This window comes from Ptychodera flava, chromosome 8, assembly GCF_041260155.1.
Source record: "Ptychodera flava strain L36383 chromosome 8, AS_Pfla_20210202, whole genome shotgun sequence".
Classification (NCBI taxonomy): Eukaryota; Metazoa; Hemichordata; class Enteropneusta; family Ptychoderidae; genus Ptychodera; species Ptychodera flava.
The window spans coordinates 11443313-11461154 of record NC_091935.1 but is presented as its reverse complement, the minus strand read 5'-3'; the positions used below and the strand labels follow the sequence as shown (position 1 = coordinate 11461154).

General features: G+C 36.9%; 2 protein-coding genes across 3 annotated transcripts; one reads left to right on the top strand and one right to left on the bottom strand.

The window, feature by feature from the left end:
* Nucleotides 1-1347: 1347 nt before the first annotated feature.
* LOC139138476 (WD repeat-containing protein 70-like) lies at nucleotides 1348-14010 on the bottom strand. The gene is made up of 17 exons (XM_070706866.1): nucleotides 13956-14010; nucleotides 12914-13057; nucleotides 11707-11862; nucleotides 10758-10909; nucleotides 9220-9279; nucleotides 8950-9083; nucleotides 8283-8436; nucleotides 7936-8009; nucleotides 7171-7348; nucleotides 6277-6376; nucleotides 5671-5755; nucleotides 5015-5153; nucleotides 4515-4615; nucleotides 4279-4358; nucleotides 3728-3847; nucleotides 2823-2985; nucleotides 1348-2522 (listed from the first exon to the last, which is right to left on the bottom strand). The coding sequence occupies exons 1-17, from the start codon at nucleotides 13975-13977 to the stop codon at nucleotides 2414-2416; spliced, it is 1971 nt and encodes a 656-aa protein (XP_070562967.1). The 5' UTR covers nucleotides 13978-14010; the 3' UTR covers nucleotides 1348-2413.
* Nucleotides 14011-14168: 158 nt separating this feature from the next.
* LOC139138477 (transcription elongation factor 1 homolog) lies at nucleotides 14169-17329 on the top strand. Of its 2 annotated transcripts, XM_070706867.1 has the most exons (4): nucleotides 14169-14280; nucleotides 14410-14564; nucleotides 15414-15484; nucleotides 16056-17329. In XM_070706867.1, the coding sequence occupies exons 2-4, from the start codon at nucleotides 14449-14451 to the stop codon at nucleotides 16118-16120; spliced, it is 252 nt and encodes an 83-aa protein (XP_070562968.1). In that variant the 5' UTR covers nucleotides 14169-14280; nucleotides 14410-14448; the 3' UTR covers nucleotides 16121-17329. The 2 variants fall into 2 exon arrangements, with proteins under 2 accessions (XP_070562968.1, XP_070562969.1); XM_070706868.1 differs by lacking the exon at nucleotides 14169-14280 and having other exon boundaries at nucleotides 14316-14564.
* The last annotated feature ends 513 nt before the right edge of the window (nucleotides 17330-17842 follow it).

Genomic DNA, 17842 nt, shown 5'->3' with positions numbered 1-17842 from the left:
AATGTAAAAGTCAATCATGAAAGTTCAGTAAATATTTGGATGCCTGGGCTAATCCTTGATCTGGGCAAGATCACATCGATATGATAAGTAGACACTGAATGAAACAGGTGTAAAGTATGTATGACAACTTATCAGCTGGTTTTATTGCGGTCTTTGCAAACAGTTTGTGCAGTTTGACTACATTATCTTCATCTGGAGTCCAATAAAGATGTTGACGACATAACATGAGATTGACCACTGGCGTACTTGTCAGGTATGATTTACGCTATCATAAATAGGATGCCAGTGGGCTGGGGGAATTTGGCAAAATGCAAAGTTCTTAAAGGCACGATGTCGTCGAAACTTATGCCAAAGGTCGTGTCCTGTGCCACCAATATGAAGACAGTATACAAGGTATGTTGGCGATTGATGAAAGTTAAAACTTGTATGTCATAATGTACATGGCAAAAACTAAATATTGCAGCTGTTGACGCGATGCGTCTAGATATCGTGTACGAAATACATCGCACAAGCGCAGTTTCAAATACCCCTCTCCCTTTAAACGAGGTTAAGTCATCTTAATTTCTCTAGCGATGCCAAAGTTTGTGTAAGGATATGATTTTTTCCACTTGATATAGTTAATGTTTATTGATCCACACATCTGCTTCATCATGTTTACGAGTACTACTACTCACACTTATGAAATCAGAAATCATCCTGCCTGGTCTTTACCAGGGGCAGAGGAGAATTTGATCACTTCAGCGATGACAAAGGTAGTTCACGCCACCAAAATAAAAGACGTAACTTTTGATCAATCTTTTCTTAAGCAAACTTTCAACTATTCTCTTTAAAAACCAAAATAAAGTCAAAGGTCACCATGCAAATTTTGGTACTGGAGAAACAAATTACTAGACATTTTCCAGTATTTGAAATTCAAAATGACCTTCTTCCCTGTGTTATCTATATAGGACAAACTAGAATTCCAGATTTCCACAAAATTCAGCCAGTGAGTTTCATTTACTAAAAAAGATTCACACTGAAACCTCAGAAGTGGTAGGTCAAAAGAATACTCTAAAAGTTTTGAGAGATCAAATATCTGTTCCCGAGGCGAATTCTGCCTTAAGCAAATCTATCTACTCCTTTGGCAGTCCAGGTGAGCATTGTCAATGTGAGTCAAATGGTCTAGCATGACCTTGTCCACTGGCTCCTGCAATTATTTCTATTATACATATGAACTTGAATTCATGCCTTGAGTAGGAACATTAGAATATTGCATATATGCTGGCTAACACCGACACAAACCCAGACATGTGCACAAATCATCAACAATACAAAAATAAAATACAAATAAACAAATACTACTATATATGTATTCGTAGATGAGGCAAAAATTTATTCATGTTCATGTAACATGAACATACCCCGAGAAGTGCATCTGCATACAATAAACTTTAAATTTAAATTACTAGAAACTATTAAAAATACATGAGAAATATTCATACTTTTATTTGATGTGCATTAAAATGGTGTGTTCTGACACAGACCCTGGAACTTCAGGGTCTAGTGTTCCGAGACATCTCCATGTGTTATTCAAAGGGATGTGTTGACCCAATGTCATCTTCAGGGACATTTATATCATATCACATTACTTTGTAAAACTGAAATAACAGGAGATTGCATTCGCTTTTGGAATAGGGATTTAATGGCAGCACTTTATCTGCTGTCAATGAATCAGTATGTCACTTCTTTGTGATCTTTTCAGATCGGCTTTTTTATACAAGTGACAAATAATCTTGCAATTATTACAATCTTTTCACACTAGACTGCAGGTACAAAATCTGATATTGAGTTAAAACCACAAGTTTGTGCAAGTTGAGGCAGTACATGCCTCAAAACTGATAGACTTGACATTTTCTCAAGCTCGCCAATAAACAATATTGCAAATTCAAAATGGCCACCATCCCTGTGTTATCTCTACGTAGAAAAAATTAATTTTCAATTTTCACAAAACCGGGATAATGAAAACTTTCCTTACTCCCAGAGCTTCAAATAGAGCTGTCACAAGTGGTAGACTGGAAAAGTATTGTAAAAATTTGAGAGTCTGAATATCTGTCCCTGAGGCACATTCTACTTTAAGCAGTATTCTGTTCTGTACATTCTGGAAGGAGCATCTTGTTTTGTATTTATTGCCAGCTGTAAAGACTTATCAAACAGAACAGTCTCTGATTCACGGAGACACAAAGTCCTCTGCAAAAGCAAACAGCTCTGCTCACCAAACATGACACTACATTTCCAATTCAGAATGAAATACATAATTCTTATTTTCATCAATAGAGTCAACTTTGTTAACAGTCCATCTGCGGAGGTGTCATGATTGGAGAAGCACATAATCACACTGTCATATTTACGCAATATCCTTAAGCATATCAGGGTGTCATTTGCTGTCATCTGTCTTTTGTCTCTTTGTCCAGTGTGGAACATCCCTGGTGTCTTCATCCTCCTCCTCATCATCATCAACTTGAAATATTGGCACTGGTTGTGTTCTGGAAGGATTAATAATATGGAATTAAAGGAATGGATTTCCTTTGGGATTTGGAATCGTGCTTGCATTTGTTGGGAAATACTATAAAGGAATAAAACCATGTCATGAAATCTGTACCATTAAAAACACTGAAATTTCTTCATATTGAAGTTCTGAAATTAAAAAAGTTTTGGTCGGTGTCCATCCTGACATGAGAAAAAAGTACCTTGTGATAATTTGTAAATGATAATTTGAAATTTTGAGATTCGCTACTGTCATTTCTACAGAAACAAAATGTAAGAAGAAACAAGTTTGTACTCACTCTTTGTAAGCAGGAGTGACCCACATGGGATTCTCTTCAGCCTCCTTGGCGTGTCTTAAGATTGCCTCTCTTGGATTGCTGTCGTCAACCTTCCTCAACGCAAGGTTGGACACAATGTACGATGACAGGGTACCCCCTGTGGCAGCTACACGACCTCCTTTGCCTGGATGGAGGGAAAAAAGAAATCAGAAATGAAGACATCCCTTGCGTAAAGGATGAAACTTAAATGTAAAATGATGGCCTGCTTTCCCACCCAACATGACAAAAATAAATCTCTACTTCAGAGGAGACGTACAATACAGTTTGAAACTTGAAGTATACATTCTGTATACATATGTCGATTCTTTATTGTATTTCCCAAAGTATATTAAAGCATATGATATTAAACATTCTAAAATGCCTACATGGCTGTAAATTGTGAATTAACGTTTTTAATTGTGAATCTGATCTTTGATATTAATCAATTTCTACTCTTCCTAGATCATTCTTTATTTTTACCACTGGATCTTCAATTTTGTGTTTGGAAAACATACTAAAGAATTATATCCATGGCTATAAGGTCCAATAGCACAATGATGCCTGTTCTCGATACAGTGTACAAAATTTTGCCTTGTGATGAAGAAAAGTCTTAGGTAAGCAGTGTTTTTCTGATAATTTGTTGTGCATTGGCTGAATGACCAAAACACTTGGGGATGAATGTGACATTTTTTTAAAAGATCATGGTCCAAGAAAACTAGTAAGATTCATACAATTTTCTAAACTATCATATCAAATTGCCATGCGTCATCTGCATTTGTGCAGTTTTGTTTTAGGCAGTGATAGCAGTAACTTAGCCCTTGTTACATGATGACAGCCGTTTGCACAGGGCACAGAAAGATGGTGTAGCAACGTTGGCATAGGCTTACCACTTGTGATCGGCAAGTCTGGTCGATGTGACATCATGGGATCCTTGCGTTCCTTCTCCAGTCGTTTCCTTGCCAACTTGGATGTGGCGTTGGTGTCCCTGAAGAGTGGTAATGAATGAGCTGCGAACAGGCAAGGAAAAAGAGACCTGATTATTAGAATCATGTAAAGATTCATGGAAGATAATTGATATGCTTACGCATTAACATGATCAGATGTAGACTGTCTACAGTCCCTTATGCCTTTTCTTTGCTATTATTGGTGTAGTCCCTCGCACATACAGGAATGGAGAATGCTGCAGGCATAACTCCAAGTGCAAAAGACTAGACACAAGGTACTGTGGTTGTCTAAATTCTTTGTATCAGCACTGACAAAAAAAACAGATAAAGCTCCAAGTCAATCTCGTGTGAGTTCATCAAGATTTGAAAACACAATTCACGCAATGAATGTTCTAAGATCATGAATTTTGCTTTCTTATGACCTCGATCAGCTGGTTGCACATTGTGACACATCAAGATCACAAATTTGCAGTGAAAATATGCAAACAACTTACGTGTTATAATATGTTGGTTGACAACAAATTCTATCTGTTGAGCTTTCCTCTTCTTCTTTGTGGCACAAAGCAACGCCCCGCTACAAAATAAATAATATGAAGCATAAAAACTTAAACTTAACATCAAATGACAGGCAAATGGTTAAATTTCATGATTGCAAAGAAAAAAGTTTTATAATCAAGCTTACTTTTGAGACAAAGGATATAAATTCTCGGGAGGGTACAATCATACTTACTTGTGGCTTTTCTCTGGATTGTAATAGACTTTGGTTTCACCGTTGCCACAGCCGACCATAATTTGATTCAGCTTGGGATGCCATAAACATCTAACAACGCTCTGAAATCATAGAGAGAAGATTGGCATCAGAAGTTGAGGTAGAACACACATGGGGTTCAGATAATCAGACACTCAAACTTTCACAATATTCTCATGGCCTACCATTTGTAGGGGGCTCACTTTGAAGATTATGGGGTAAATAAAATTATCACCAGTGTAGTTTTGTGAAAATCGGGAATTTTATTTTCCCCATAGAGATAACACAGGGATGGCGGCCATTTTGAATTTCAAATATCGGATGAACTACCAGTATGTCATTTTTTGCCACTTTTTGACTATAAACAAGGAATTCTTTTGTTTTCTGCAAAACGTTGAACCCAACTGATTTACAAACAGGGAAAGCAGAGACAATTCACTGTCATAGAACTATTTCCTATCGATAGTTTATAATTTACTCACTGATTCAGCAACTGGTAAAATTGCAACTTTTTCAAGAGTGTCTCGACTGTAGAAAACTAGCTTTCCCTGGCCTTCGTTCTTTTTGACCGATGTACCCGTAATGACCATCCTGTCGTCTGGGCTGAAGATACATTCTGTCCTGTAAGCAACACAAAACACCCAATTTAGTGTCACAGCAACCACTGCTGTATTAGTGATACGGCACATATATTGCCTGCCAAAACAATACATCAATATGGACTTCCAGAACCATATCTGCCTTTGGTTGCCAACAGCTTGTATATAATGATCATTTTTTACAACTAATCGATTTGCAAAATCTTTTTATATTTCCACACCATGCAAGGAATTTAAATTTGATACATTAGGGAGTAATATCAAGTTTTTCTATTTTATTTATACAACAATAATGGCCTGAAAAACTGATGTTTTCATTGCTAAACTGTTTGTGCTTTACACATATAAGAAAATTAATATTAGGCCTGTTAGATATTCTTCTGTGAAAGTTCTATAATTAGCTTGATCACTCAGTTTTGAAAAAAGGACGAAACAGAGGGTTGATCCAATTATTTGAGTTTCAATTCAATGATTGATGAGAATTACAGCCATTGTTACCATAAAATCAAGCATTGATACTTTATCCCTGGAATACTTACATGGAATAGTAATTTGTAAGGCCCTGTTCCACTCCAAGTGGTCTTTTAAAATTTCTGATGTCCCAGAGTTTCAATGTGTCATCACCTGATTATAAAAACATAAAAATGACAATCAGGCATAAAAATTACAGACTCAAAACTATATTGGTACACAATGAACTCTGGTTATTGGTGACCACTGAGAGAATTCCTAGCTCAGAAAATTTACATTCCTTTGAAAATATCTCTGTCAGCAAAACATTCCTGATCCAACAGGTTTTAATAGCTAAGTGCAATAAAATTGTATTGGTCAATGGAAAGAAGTTTACAATATACCACACAGCATATATTTAAGCTATACACCACACCAAGGGATGGTATATCACAGATTTTAGCTAGCTCATAACATATATGCACAATAGATAGCTTGTGCATACCAGTCTATGAAATGAACTGGTCAAAATCGAGTGGTATACCATTGCTGAGGGGGTTTATTGCTATTAATAGTACATATACCAGTATATTAAAATTCAGGCGTGAAATGTAAAATAGGAAGTTTTTCTCAAGGAAAGCCATGGAGGAATAACTCCATGTTGGTTTATGAGGTCACATGATATGCAGACTTACCTCCCCTTGATGCTAGTGTTTTGTTGTCATATGAAAAACACACACAGGATGTCTCTGTACCATTGACATGTGCTGTTGGAGTTTTGTAGACAGGGCTGACCTGCAGGAACACAAAAAGCACAAACACATATTGTATGTACTAACTTAACGTAACTCTGGTATAGCTGTAGCCTGTAGTCAGGACAGGAGAGCCATGCAACAGCAGACAACTATGTGACATGTAAACAAAGTGAATCCGGATAAACAGAAGACACTGACCTATTTTGGTTGAAATCACAGATGGTACAATGAAAATTAGGTAATGGTTAAAAGAGATGATGTGCATGTAATTCTGTCCTTTTATACTCTTCTCATGTACATGTAGATATGTTACACTGCTGTGGTTAGAGAGCTCAAAAATTCTCACACAATATAACTTGCTTTTTTGATGAAGATTGTTGGAAATGTCATATACATCTTACTTATTCATCTTAGTACTGTACTAAACCCGCGCTAATAACTGTATTATTACTTGACAGATCTTTGAGGACAATGGGTAAATGAAACATATAACCTCTAAGGCTCCACTCTTTCTATTCAAATTATCCTAAAATTTATTGAACAAGGTTAATTAAACAACATCAATTACATGTATTGTGTACCTATTCAATAGCTAAATTCATTATCTTGTCTAATAAATGGCCTTGACAAAAGCCACAAACATCTTAGTACGACATTGTTCGGTATAAATGTAAAATTCTTCCTCATTTAATTCAATTGTTCTTTTGGATAAGCCATGTACAAATACTCATTTACAAATTCTACATAAAACATATCCACCGTGATGTTCATATCTCTATGAAAGGTATTATGTGCATGGCCTGACTGGAGCAATCAAAACACAAACTGCCATACCATTGTTTGCCTTCTGATATCCCACACCTGTAACGACCCGTCCTGACACCCTGCCGCTATGAGTTTGCCATCTCGGCTGTATGTACACGCTGTTGGAACTGTCTTTCGACCGGTGATGGATCTAAACTTGATGACTTTCTCTTGCTTGTTAATGTTGGGATCCCACACTCTGACCGTTCTGAGGAAAAAAAAGCAATCCGATGAACATTATTATGTGTACTACTCAGACTGGGCACATTTTCTGTGAGCAAGTGATGACCAAACTACAAGCATATGGTGAAAATTGACCAGGAAAAACATTATACATTTCTACTACAGCATTTCTGCTTGCATGCTCCGGTAAAGTATGGTATTGAAAAGAGATATAATTGTATGATTTTTCAAGAATCTGAGGTGAAATCAGAGACAAAATAAAAGACAATGTAAAAAAGCATAGTTCATATTACAGATGACAAAATAATTACTGTACAGATAGAAATTGATCCTTTTTAGAGTTTCCAATTACCACACTGAATTTACTTGAAAATACGCTAAATTTTCAATAAAGTTGCGAAATCATTACATCATCTTCCAGTTTCATTTGATTCTGATACATCATCTTTTCAATACTCATTATAAAGGTGGCTATTTACTACAAACTGAACAATAATTGGTTAATAGTTAATTGAAAGTAAGAGCTCAAGGCGCTTTGAAAATGTGGCAATTAAATGCTGATTCCAGCACACACTTTAGAGACTGGAGAGGAATCTACAAAATGCCACTTACCCGTCATCAGAACAGGTGCAGAACTCCTTGGCTTTGGGATTCCAACATCCGCCATGTAACATTCCGGTGTGACCCTAATGTAATACATTTAGGTGATCAACGTTGTAAGTTTGTAGTGCAAATAAATACAGTTACTCATCTCAACAAAATATGATTGGTTGATCTGTGCATGAAGCATAACAAAAGACATAATAACATTATCTTTAAAATTTGCCATCCTCCTAGTTTCTGGCTAGTAGCTGATACTTGAATGGATTCTGCCATTGATTCACAACATATTTGTACTTTACTTCACTATACTTTCTAAATATGTGTCATATCATAATCCAAAACATGATACTAATTACCTTTGTCTTGGCCATGTCTACTATATACTGGTCACCTTTGACACATTCCATGAGTTCAAATCCATCCCTATCGACCACTTTGGCTTGAGCATTTCCGGCGACTATAAGAACCATGTCTCCAGTGTTGCTGAACTGTGTCGTCTTGATTTGATGGCTGCAGGTCAAAAATTCAAGACGTTCCTCACAAGACGTTTCTATCAAGTTCAGATGATATTGTATATGCATGTTGTCAGTCCAACCAAAAGACAAACAAACTAGTTTACATATCTACACATGCAATTGTAGTTTACAACTGATAATTATCCTGTTATATCGTGTGTAAAAACACTAGGGAAGATGTAATGATACTGTGTATGTGTTAAATCTACAAGAAGTATGCAAAATTCTGCAAATTTGATGAGAATTCAGAGCCAGTTTCAAAGTATTCTTAAAAGAGGAGAAATCTGGCACCACATGTCGGCCTTTCGCATGAAGATTTGTTGCACTGAGGTGTTCCCACAATAAGAGGGTTGGCTGTTGGAGAGCCCTTCGCACCTGATGACAGATCTTCAAGTCAAATACCAGCCTCCTCTGTCTTAAACAAAAAACTGGGATTAATGCACATGTGATTTATTTGCCAGTTAAAATCATCCACGACAAATTGTGACCTTGATTCAGTGTTACTTACCATTCACAAGGCCTGAAAGTACGAAAAGATCGCAGGGTAACGTCCATTGCGGCAAAATCCCAAAACTTGACATCAAAATCAAAGCTGCCAGTTGCCAGCCTAGCTCCAGCAGGGTCTATTCCCAATGCAGAGATCTTCAAATTGTGGAGGAAAAAAAGACATTGCTCAGTGTAAGTCAAGAAACTCTGATCCATATGATGGAAGATGTTAAAAATTACAACAAAAGTAAAGCTCTTACACAATGAGTGATCACTGTTATGAAGTTCTTACCGTTTTATCACCATGGTCCAATGTTATTTCATGTGTAGCTGGAATCTTCTTCTCTAATCGCTGTTAAAGGAATAACATTGAAAAACTGTCAGCTTTATACGCTGATTACTTTGGCTGGACCAATTTTGCAAGAACAGTAATATTACACTATTATACAATTTGAGTATTCTTATGGTCAATGCATATTAATTACTTCCTTATGAAAAGTCAATATGGTCTTCTAACATTAAATTTATGACTTCTAGGCACACCGTGGAGTCTCTGCATAAATGCCTTCTTGGTAACCACTTTTAGGAATAAAATTATTTCATCATCAAGATGTGATTACACATGTCAACTTTTCACTGACGGTCCTTTAGCAGTCCATATAGAAATCACTATCACATCACAACTTTTGCAGTGAATTGCTGAACCCCTCACAAATGTAAAAGTTGCCGTTTGGTAAATTACATATGGGATGTCAGCAATCAAATGTCCTTCAAGAAATATTAAGGTTGAATGCGCCTCGGGGACAGATATTTGGACTCTCAAACTTTTACAATTCTTTTCTGATATACCACTTGTTGGAGTTCATTTTAAAGCTCTTGGTGTAAGAAAACTTTTCACTGGCTTAGTTTTTCGAATTCAAAAATTTTAACTTTCTCCATAGAGTTAATACAGGGATGGCGGCCATTTGAATTTTATATATCAGTAAAAATTTGGCTATTTTTTTTCTCTAGTACCAAAATATTCGTGGTGACCCCCGATTTTTATTCTTGCTTTTGAAAGAGACTGGTTGAAAGATTCCTTCAGGAAAGTCTGAGCAAAAGTTTAAGTCTTAGTCTTTTGAGGCGCATGCTACCTTAAGGTAGCTACATACCTTTTAGACACTTTCAGATTTTATTTTTTTCTCAATTGAACACGTCCCAAACCCCAATAAGTATACATTTTCTGAAAGCCCTGATATAGAGCTATCCGACCAAGCACAGTACACGGTCATTATTTGCATAGGAGTCACGTGACAAGCGTTTTGCTGAACCTTCCAAAAACTGGTTTTTCCCGCCTTATGCGAACACGCTGCAAGATTTCCGGTTGGAATTTCTTCATTGACAAGCCTTGACAATATCCTTCAAAACCGTGTCTGCGATTTTCTTTATATGCCTTTGTTTTTTTTTAATGCGCTCTTAAAGGTGTTAGATGAAGGTGCTTTTCAAGGAATTTTAATTATCGCGCCATATAATTTGAATGGAGCCTCCGGGAAAAAATCGCAGACACGGTTTTGAAGGATATTGTCAAGCCTTGTCAATGAAGAAATTCCAACCGGAAATCTTGCAGCGTGTTTGCATAAGGCGGGAAAAACCGGTTTCAGCAAAACGCTTGTCACGTGACTCTTATGCAAATAATGACCGTGTACTGTGCTTGGTCGGATAGCTCTATATCATGGCTTTCAGAAAATGTATACTTTATTGGGTTTGGGACGTGTTCAATTGAGAAAAAAATAAAATCTGAAAGTGTCTAAAAGGTATTTAGCTACCTTAAAGAAGTTCTAGAAATCTTACAAGTTCATCATCATCGTCATCACTGTCATCATCTTCATCACTGTCTTCCTTTCTCTGAGCTGTGCTTTGTTTCACAGTGTCTGTGGAGGGCTGCGTCTTTGGTTTTTCTGTGGATATTGCTGACGTACTAAATCCTGGTGGCAGAGGAGGACCTGTCCAGGTAAAAAAACACAGGAACTCTTTGTGAGTACATCGGTAGTAATTCCCCTCCTTTTATTTGTATGTCTTGATTGTTTAAACGCGGCCACCTAATGCAACTTGGTTCTTATTTGTTAAAGCCTGGAATGGTACAAGCTGGACAGCAAGCAGTCGTGCCACCGTGATTAGTCCCATATTTAAAGTATTGGCTGGTATACACGGAGAAAGAGACAGTTATGAAAACAGGAGTAAATCTGGTATCAGATTTATATTTTACTTCCTGATTTGTCAAAAATTCAGAGAGAAATGATGTTGACCTTTGAGTTTTGAACCTTGCAGTTATTCTTGTTTAGCTGTGAAAATTGTTTTTGAAATTAGTTATCATTGTCTGCTTGTATTAAAATGCAGACTGTTGTGAAAGATGGCTGTAGCATGCTATGGTAATATAGGGAGTTATATGGCCAACTGAAATTATAGCAATGGGCCTGGCTTTCTGCCAAATCAGCACTGAGGGCGCTATTTTCAACAATTGCTCAAAATATGAAGAGTCTTGCCCACCCAAAAGTTTACAGTACTAAAGCTGACATCAATTTAATTTTTGCAAATGGGATTTGTGCTGCTGAATCTGTTGAATTAGGAATATTTTGCTCAACGCTAATGTGTTGGTCTATTAGTCATTGATTTACAATTATTGTGCCATCCAGAGCAAAGGGAGATCTTGTACACAGAAGAAATGGATGGTGACTATGATCAGCTCTTGATTATTTGAGGTCAGCTTCAGGTTAAGGTTCCCTATCTGCATGTGAATTACCTATTTCTTCATCAGAATCACTGTCATCTGAACTTTCACTGTCTTTGTTATCATTTGCATTCTCAGTCTCCTGGAAGTTGGTCTTTCTCATCTCCTCTGCCGTCTTCTTGGTCTGTGCCAGCATTGCCTCCAAGTCAAACGTTCTTGCCTTCTTCCCTGTGGTGATCAGGAGAATAGACATGTAGTACATCAGGAAACCAAATGGATTCTGGTAATAGTATATACCCATCTTGAAGGTGAAAATTATTTTTTTTTCCCTCACCACACGCCTTGATTAGTTCAGTTACCAAGTTATTGGTTAAATTACAAAATTACAGTCATCAGGTCATAAGCTCTACAAGAGGAGGAAAAGTTTTAACCACAAGACAAAGAAAAGTAAAGTTTCAAAAATTTCTAATATGTTATAATCACCTCAATGGGAAAAATTGTAACGTTGATTTTATAAAAGATGGAGAATGTACCATCATATTTTTTGATTTAGAAATGACTCCATCAGTGCTGTAGCTTTTCGATTTGAAGAAGCACACTCTATGATTTAGAGTAAATGAAACAATGATACAAGATAATGCATCTCCTCTTTGTGTTACTAATAATAACATAGGCTAGCATTATTCATTCATATTGCATGGGATTTGAGATTTATGTGATGTTTATAATGCAAATTTCCTTTTTACCCAGGATTCATCAGTACTTTAATGCAGTTCAAGTAAATATTACGAAATATAATTTGTAAACCTTTGACATTCAAATTGAAAAAAATGTTCTGTTTTGGAGTAATTCCAGTCCTTAAGAATAAAAGATTTGTCGTTGAATAGTTGTGTTTGAGTTTGTTTCCACAAAGACCAGGGTCTGAATCTGTTGTTCTAACTCTTCTTTGTATGAACCATTTGTTTCCATCTTTGTAATTGTGCGGCGAAAGTTAAGAACTCTATGTTTGAATATGCCACTATGACATGATCACACCACTCTCAATGAGACATCATTTGCCAATGTTTATGCCTCCTATTCTTCTTTGTTAATTAATTAGTGAAGAATTCAATTAATTAATTAATCAATTAATGAGCCAATGAACTTTGGATGTCTTGTCCAAATTGTTGACAATATCAAACACAAAATTTCTATGAAATAACAACTGCTAAAATGTGTAATGCCCCAACACATGGCTGGTTTCTGAATTTGTGATATGCATATGATATCTACAACTTACCAAATCCTGAGAAACCCATCATTTCAGCCATGGCATCAGATTCTTTGGACTCATCCTTGTCTCCTGATGTTGGCGATTCAGATGTCTCTCTCGCTGGTACGGGGTTTTTCTTTGGAGGTCCAAAGCTTCCAAAGCCAGAGATAGCTTTATTGGAGTAAAAAGAACATGCATAAAGGACAGGTGATTCACTATACAAGTGCACTACATAGTGTTCATTAGGCAGTCGGACTAGAGAATGGCGAAGTTATTGGCCAGAGCAAAATAGTTGGTGGTCCCACACCTGGAACAACTTGATTCGTACATCCCCGAAGTATTACTTTCATTTGTGTATCTCGTCAGTACACAAGAAATTGCAGGTGGCCCATAGCTTTCCTCAAAATGTATGACTCTTGGCAAACATACACTGTGTGTACTGTGAAACGTTATTTCTTTGTTCTGGTGACTCACTACATGAAAGTGAAAATATTTTCATTTATTACAAGGGTGATTACAACTTTCCCGCTTAGATGTCACGCTAAATGTCATCTTCCATCACAAGCTCCCGTCCGGAAAAGTTTCAGCTTTAAAATTGGGTGATGTAAAGCGCAGCCAGCCGACAAACTCAGTCGGTCGCGTCCTTGAACTTTAACAATCAACCGAATGCGTGTGATTTAAAATCAACTTCTTTGCACCCAGCACCACAAATCATACCAGAGAATTAAATAATTGCAGCATGCAGTTAAACATACAATTTGTGTGTGGGTCTTTAGATATATACTCAACATCACACACTACAGCTTCCAACAGTTATACAATTACACAGTGTATACAGCTTCCAAGGCTAGTAAGCTATGGAGGGAGATGAAAACATCACTTTGGGAAATTATAACAAAGACATACGCCATGCAAGCATCAGCCCTTAATTCGGCATAGCTCGAAAAATCCTAAAATCACCTGCCGACTGATAAATCTCAGACTACAGTGACCAGAGGCGGGTTGCTCTGGTCGAAACACCAATATCGTGCACTGTGTATCGCCATAAAGAAGACGTAAATCCACTTACATTGATTTGTGTTGTTCGCCATTTTGAAACCCTACAAAATTCCCGGAAATGACACTTTAGCTGCCTGAAAAAAGACAGGGACGAACTATAGCGCGAAGTTCATTGCTTTGGTGTCTATTATATAGGTGTAGATATTATGTTTAAAAAGTACGTAATATTTTGATATTCCTGTTATGTGTGTGTTTTATTTGACAACCATTAGCTGATTAGCGAGGCTTATTGTGCTGCTTTCTCAGTGAACGTTCGTTACTAATTTCTAGTAAGTTACGTGGTCTTGTGTTGGCGCGTGGTTTGCGACAAAACACAGCAGGAACGTCACTTTGACGTAAGTACCATTTCATTCGACGTTTTAACCATACTGTTGACGATACAATGTATTTTCATCACGGAGAAGATCTCTCTGGTCATGTGAAAATCCAGTTTTCATTTTAGGTGTTATTTTTCTGTTTCTTAGGTTGTATCTATTGCAATACAAGACAGGTTCCGAGGTAAGATGGGGAGACGGCGTTCAAAAAGGAAACCGCCACCAAAAAAGAAGCTCGTTGGCACTTTAGATACACAGTTTACATGTCCATTTTGTAACCATGAAAAAGCCTGCGAAGTGAAAATGTAAGTACCATGAAAAAAACGTTGACAGCAACACCGTAAATGAGGTCAACGTGCCGTAAACTGTTATACAATAGACAGTAGAGTGTACTGTCTCTCAGAGCTAGCATAGACTATTACCGGTAGCATACCGTGTTCTATCAGTACGCTGTGTGTAGCGGTACAAATAAGAGTATGTTGATAAACGGACGCACAATAACACACATTGCTGTTTTCTATGTACGTTTGACGATTTCTGCAAGTTGTTCCGTTTTGTACCGTATTTTCCATTATCTAGTCATGTAGGCATGTAGGTCTCTGTTATCATGTACAGATTACAAAACAATTTAGATGAAAGCTTGGCGTAGAGTGTTAGGCAACTCATTCATTTTATTGCCAGTCTATGCGCAATATCTACTGCGTGTTTACGAAAGCCCATGAAATCCTCAATACTACACATGATTTACAACGTTACTGCATCTGCACACACTGACGATGTTGTTCTTTTTCAACAACCAGAGTATGTATGACATCAACACTGATAAGTAACATACATCACTGTGGACTTTCATGTACTATTGCTGACATGTGCGATTGTTTACAAGTGCAACTTGTGCATTGAATTTCTCCCAAGACAAGCAGATTAACACAAAAGACCACTGGAGAACACTGCCACCTAAAAGCAGTACATAGCTTATGATTTATTGGTTTATGACCACATAGGCACTGGTGAACATGCATATGGAGCTCCGCTATTCAGAGTTTGTCAGCAGTATGTATGATCTTAAAAATTTACAGTGTTGGCCATATGAAAAGAGAAAAGTCCCTTATACAAACGGCTAATGTCAAGATTTATATATTCTTTCTTTGCAGGGATCGTCAGAGAAACACTGGTGTCATAACTTGCAGGGTTTGCCTTGAGGATTTCCAGACAAATATAAATTGTATCCTTTTGCTTGTAAATGTTGTCACAAGTTTTCACGTTGTACAAAATTGTTTCCAAGACAGGGATCCAGGAGAGATCTACCCAGTGTTTTTTGGCAATAGGGAAAGACTGTTTTAACTTGCATGGTACCTGAAACCCAGGTCCCTGCCTGACCAACTCGGGTGACAAACAGAAGACTTTTAATCCCCCAAGGTGTGAATGTTTACCTAATCCAGCTGGTGCCATTGTAGGAAAGACAGGTCTGTGAAATTGATCCTCTGATAACTAAGTAGGGAAGTAGGGTATTCCTAAGTTAAATGGAGCTTTCCCATCATGGAAAAAAGTTGTGTATTTTTTAGTGTTGAAATAATGCCAAAGGACAGGCACCGTAAATTTAAGCTTTCAACACATGCATGATGTTTATTTTCATATCATTTCAACTCAAAGGCTGCACAGCAGCAATGGTTGTACAAGAGTTTATTTTTGAATCCAAATGAATATGCAGTTGTGTTCTAAGTATTATTTGTGACTCTTTCCTCATATTTTCACCAATTCTGTCATTTACTGACCCCTTAACACACAATTTATAGATTTATCAGAAGCAGTGGATGTTTACAGTGATTGGATAGATGCATGTGAGTCAGCCAACCAGTAGTTGTCATGGTGATGAACGTCTGAGAAACCTTTAAATCCTGGTGATGCCAAACTGCCTTGTTCTTTAAGATGCACTCTGGATCGGTAACAGAGTTGTTTATAAAGAAGTGCTCCTACATATAGTTCATACTTATCTTGTACAAATTACATGCGATTTCTCTTTTTCAGAGTTAGCATACTTACATCGTGTAAATGTCATTTGCAGATTTTTTAGGAGTGTGAAGCCTCAGATCAGCGAAAGCTTTTATTTTAATTTTGTTGACAGAATGCGTTGCTGAATTGTTTTCAAAATCAAGTTTCATTGCTTCTATCATGAGAAACACAGCAAGTCAGACTTTACACTTTTTACCCCACATATGATTGCAGAAAATTTGCTTTGTTGAAGTAAATTTGACAATTTGTATTTATTCAGGAAGTTATTGCAATACAGATGGCAGAAATTTTAGTATATTTCACTTTCTTGTGTATAACAGTGTATGATTGACTGTAATTGTTCTTTGAAGTTCAAGCATTCCTGTCGAAAATTATCCATGATCAACGAACGATAGACGTTCATAAGCAGATCTTTTATTTTTTATTTGACCAAGAGCGACACCTTCAAACATTAGAAAAATATCATACTCCCCATACCACCAACTGATTATGTTGTAAGTTACAAATTTTTAAAATGAGTATGTGACATGAAAATATTTTGAAAAAGCTTTCATGAAGATATGATACAGGTGACTGTTGAACACCAATAGCAGTTGAAGTTCTGCACGCTGTCCTGTTTCCATTGTGATATACAAAACCTCTACAGGAAGTGTGTGATGGATCACAGTACATTGTACACATTCAGCAAGCAAGTGCTTTATAACTTTAAATCATTGCATTCATTAATGTAATAGCTCTGCCCTGTGCATATGAGAGCATCTACCTTTATATATTAGTATCTTGATTCAAGGTCATTGAAGCACATTGCAATGAATAGGTGCAATTTGTATATCTTTTTATTTTGCCTTGCTTTTACGTGAGAGCTGAAACAACCAATAGTGTGTTATTATATCAGTCATTTGTATTCCTTTGTACCTGGTATGTAGCCACACCAGATGTTTTCTTAGGTACAAGGGTATCAGCACATCAGTTGTATCATAACTTATTAGCAATGAGGATGTACATTTGAAGTTTCATGAATAAAAGCAGTGCGACAGCCATGCTGTTTTACTTCCAATACTGTGGATGTGTGTATCATGTTAAGAATTTAGGATAACTCTTCATTTGGCATAGCAACACGCAAAATTGTACCAAATGGTCGAAGGGTGATGGTTGATTCAAATACAGTTGCTAATACTTCTCTTCAGAAAAAAATTATTTTACCCATAAGCCTTCAGTACATACATTCTATTCAGAGTATTAAGTAAGTGACAAATTTTTTAGTGTCAACGAAATCGAAGTCCGCTCCTACTGCCATTAAATGAAAAAATTCAGGCTTGTGCAGTGATAAGATTTGTGTCACCATGTGTTCGCATTTTCTCTGAGTCATCAGTTATTAGCCTCCAAAGTGAAGTGCACAGTTTGTAGTGGGTCGTTTGGTCTTCTCAGAGTGAAACCACATGTTTACACCGTCATGAAATGTTTTCATGTGGTTGTATGGAAGCAAATCACAATAAAAGGCTCTCGAACACTGATTTCCTTGTGAAACGTATCCGTATGATGCCATTGAGAAAAATCCAGAGATTGGTTT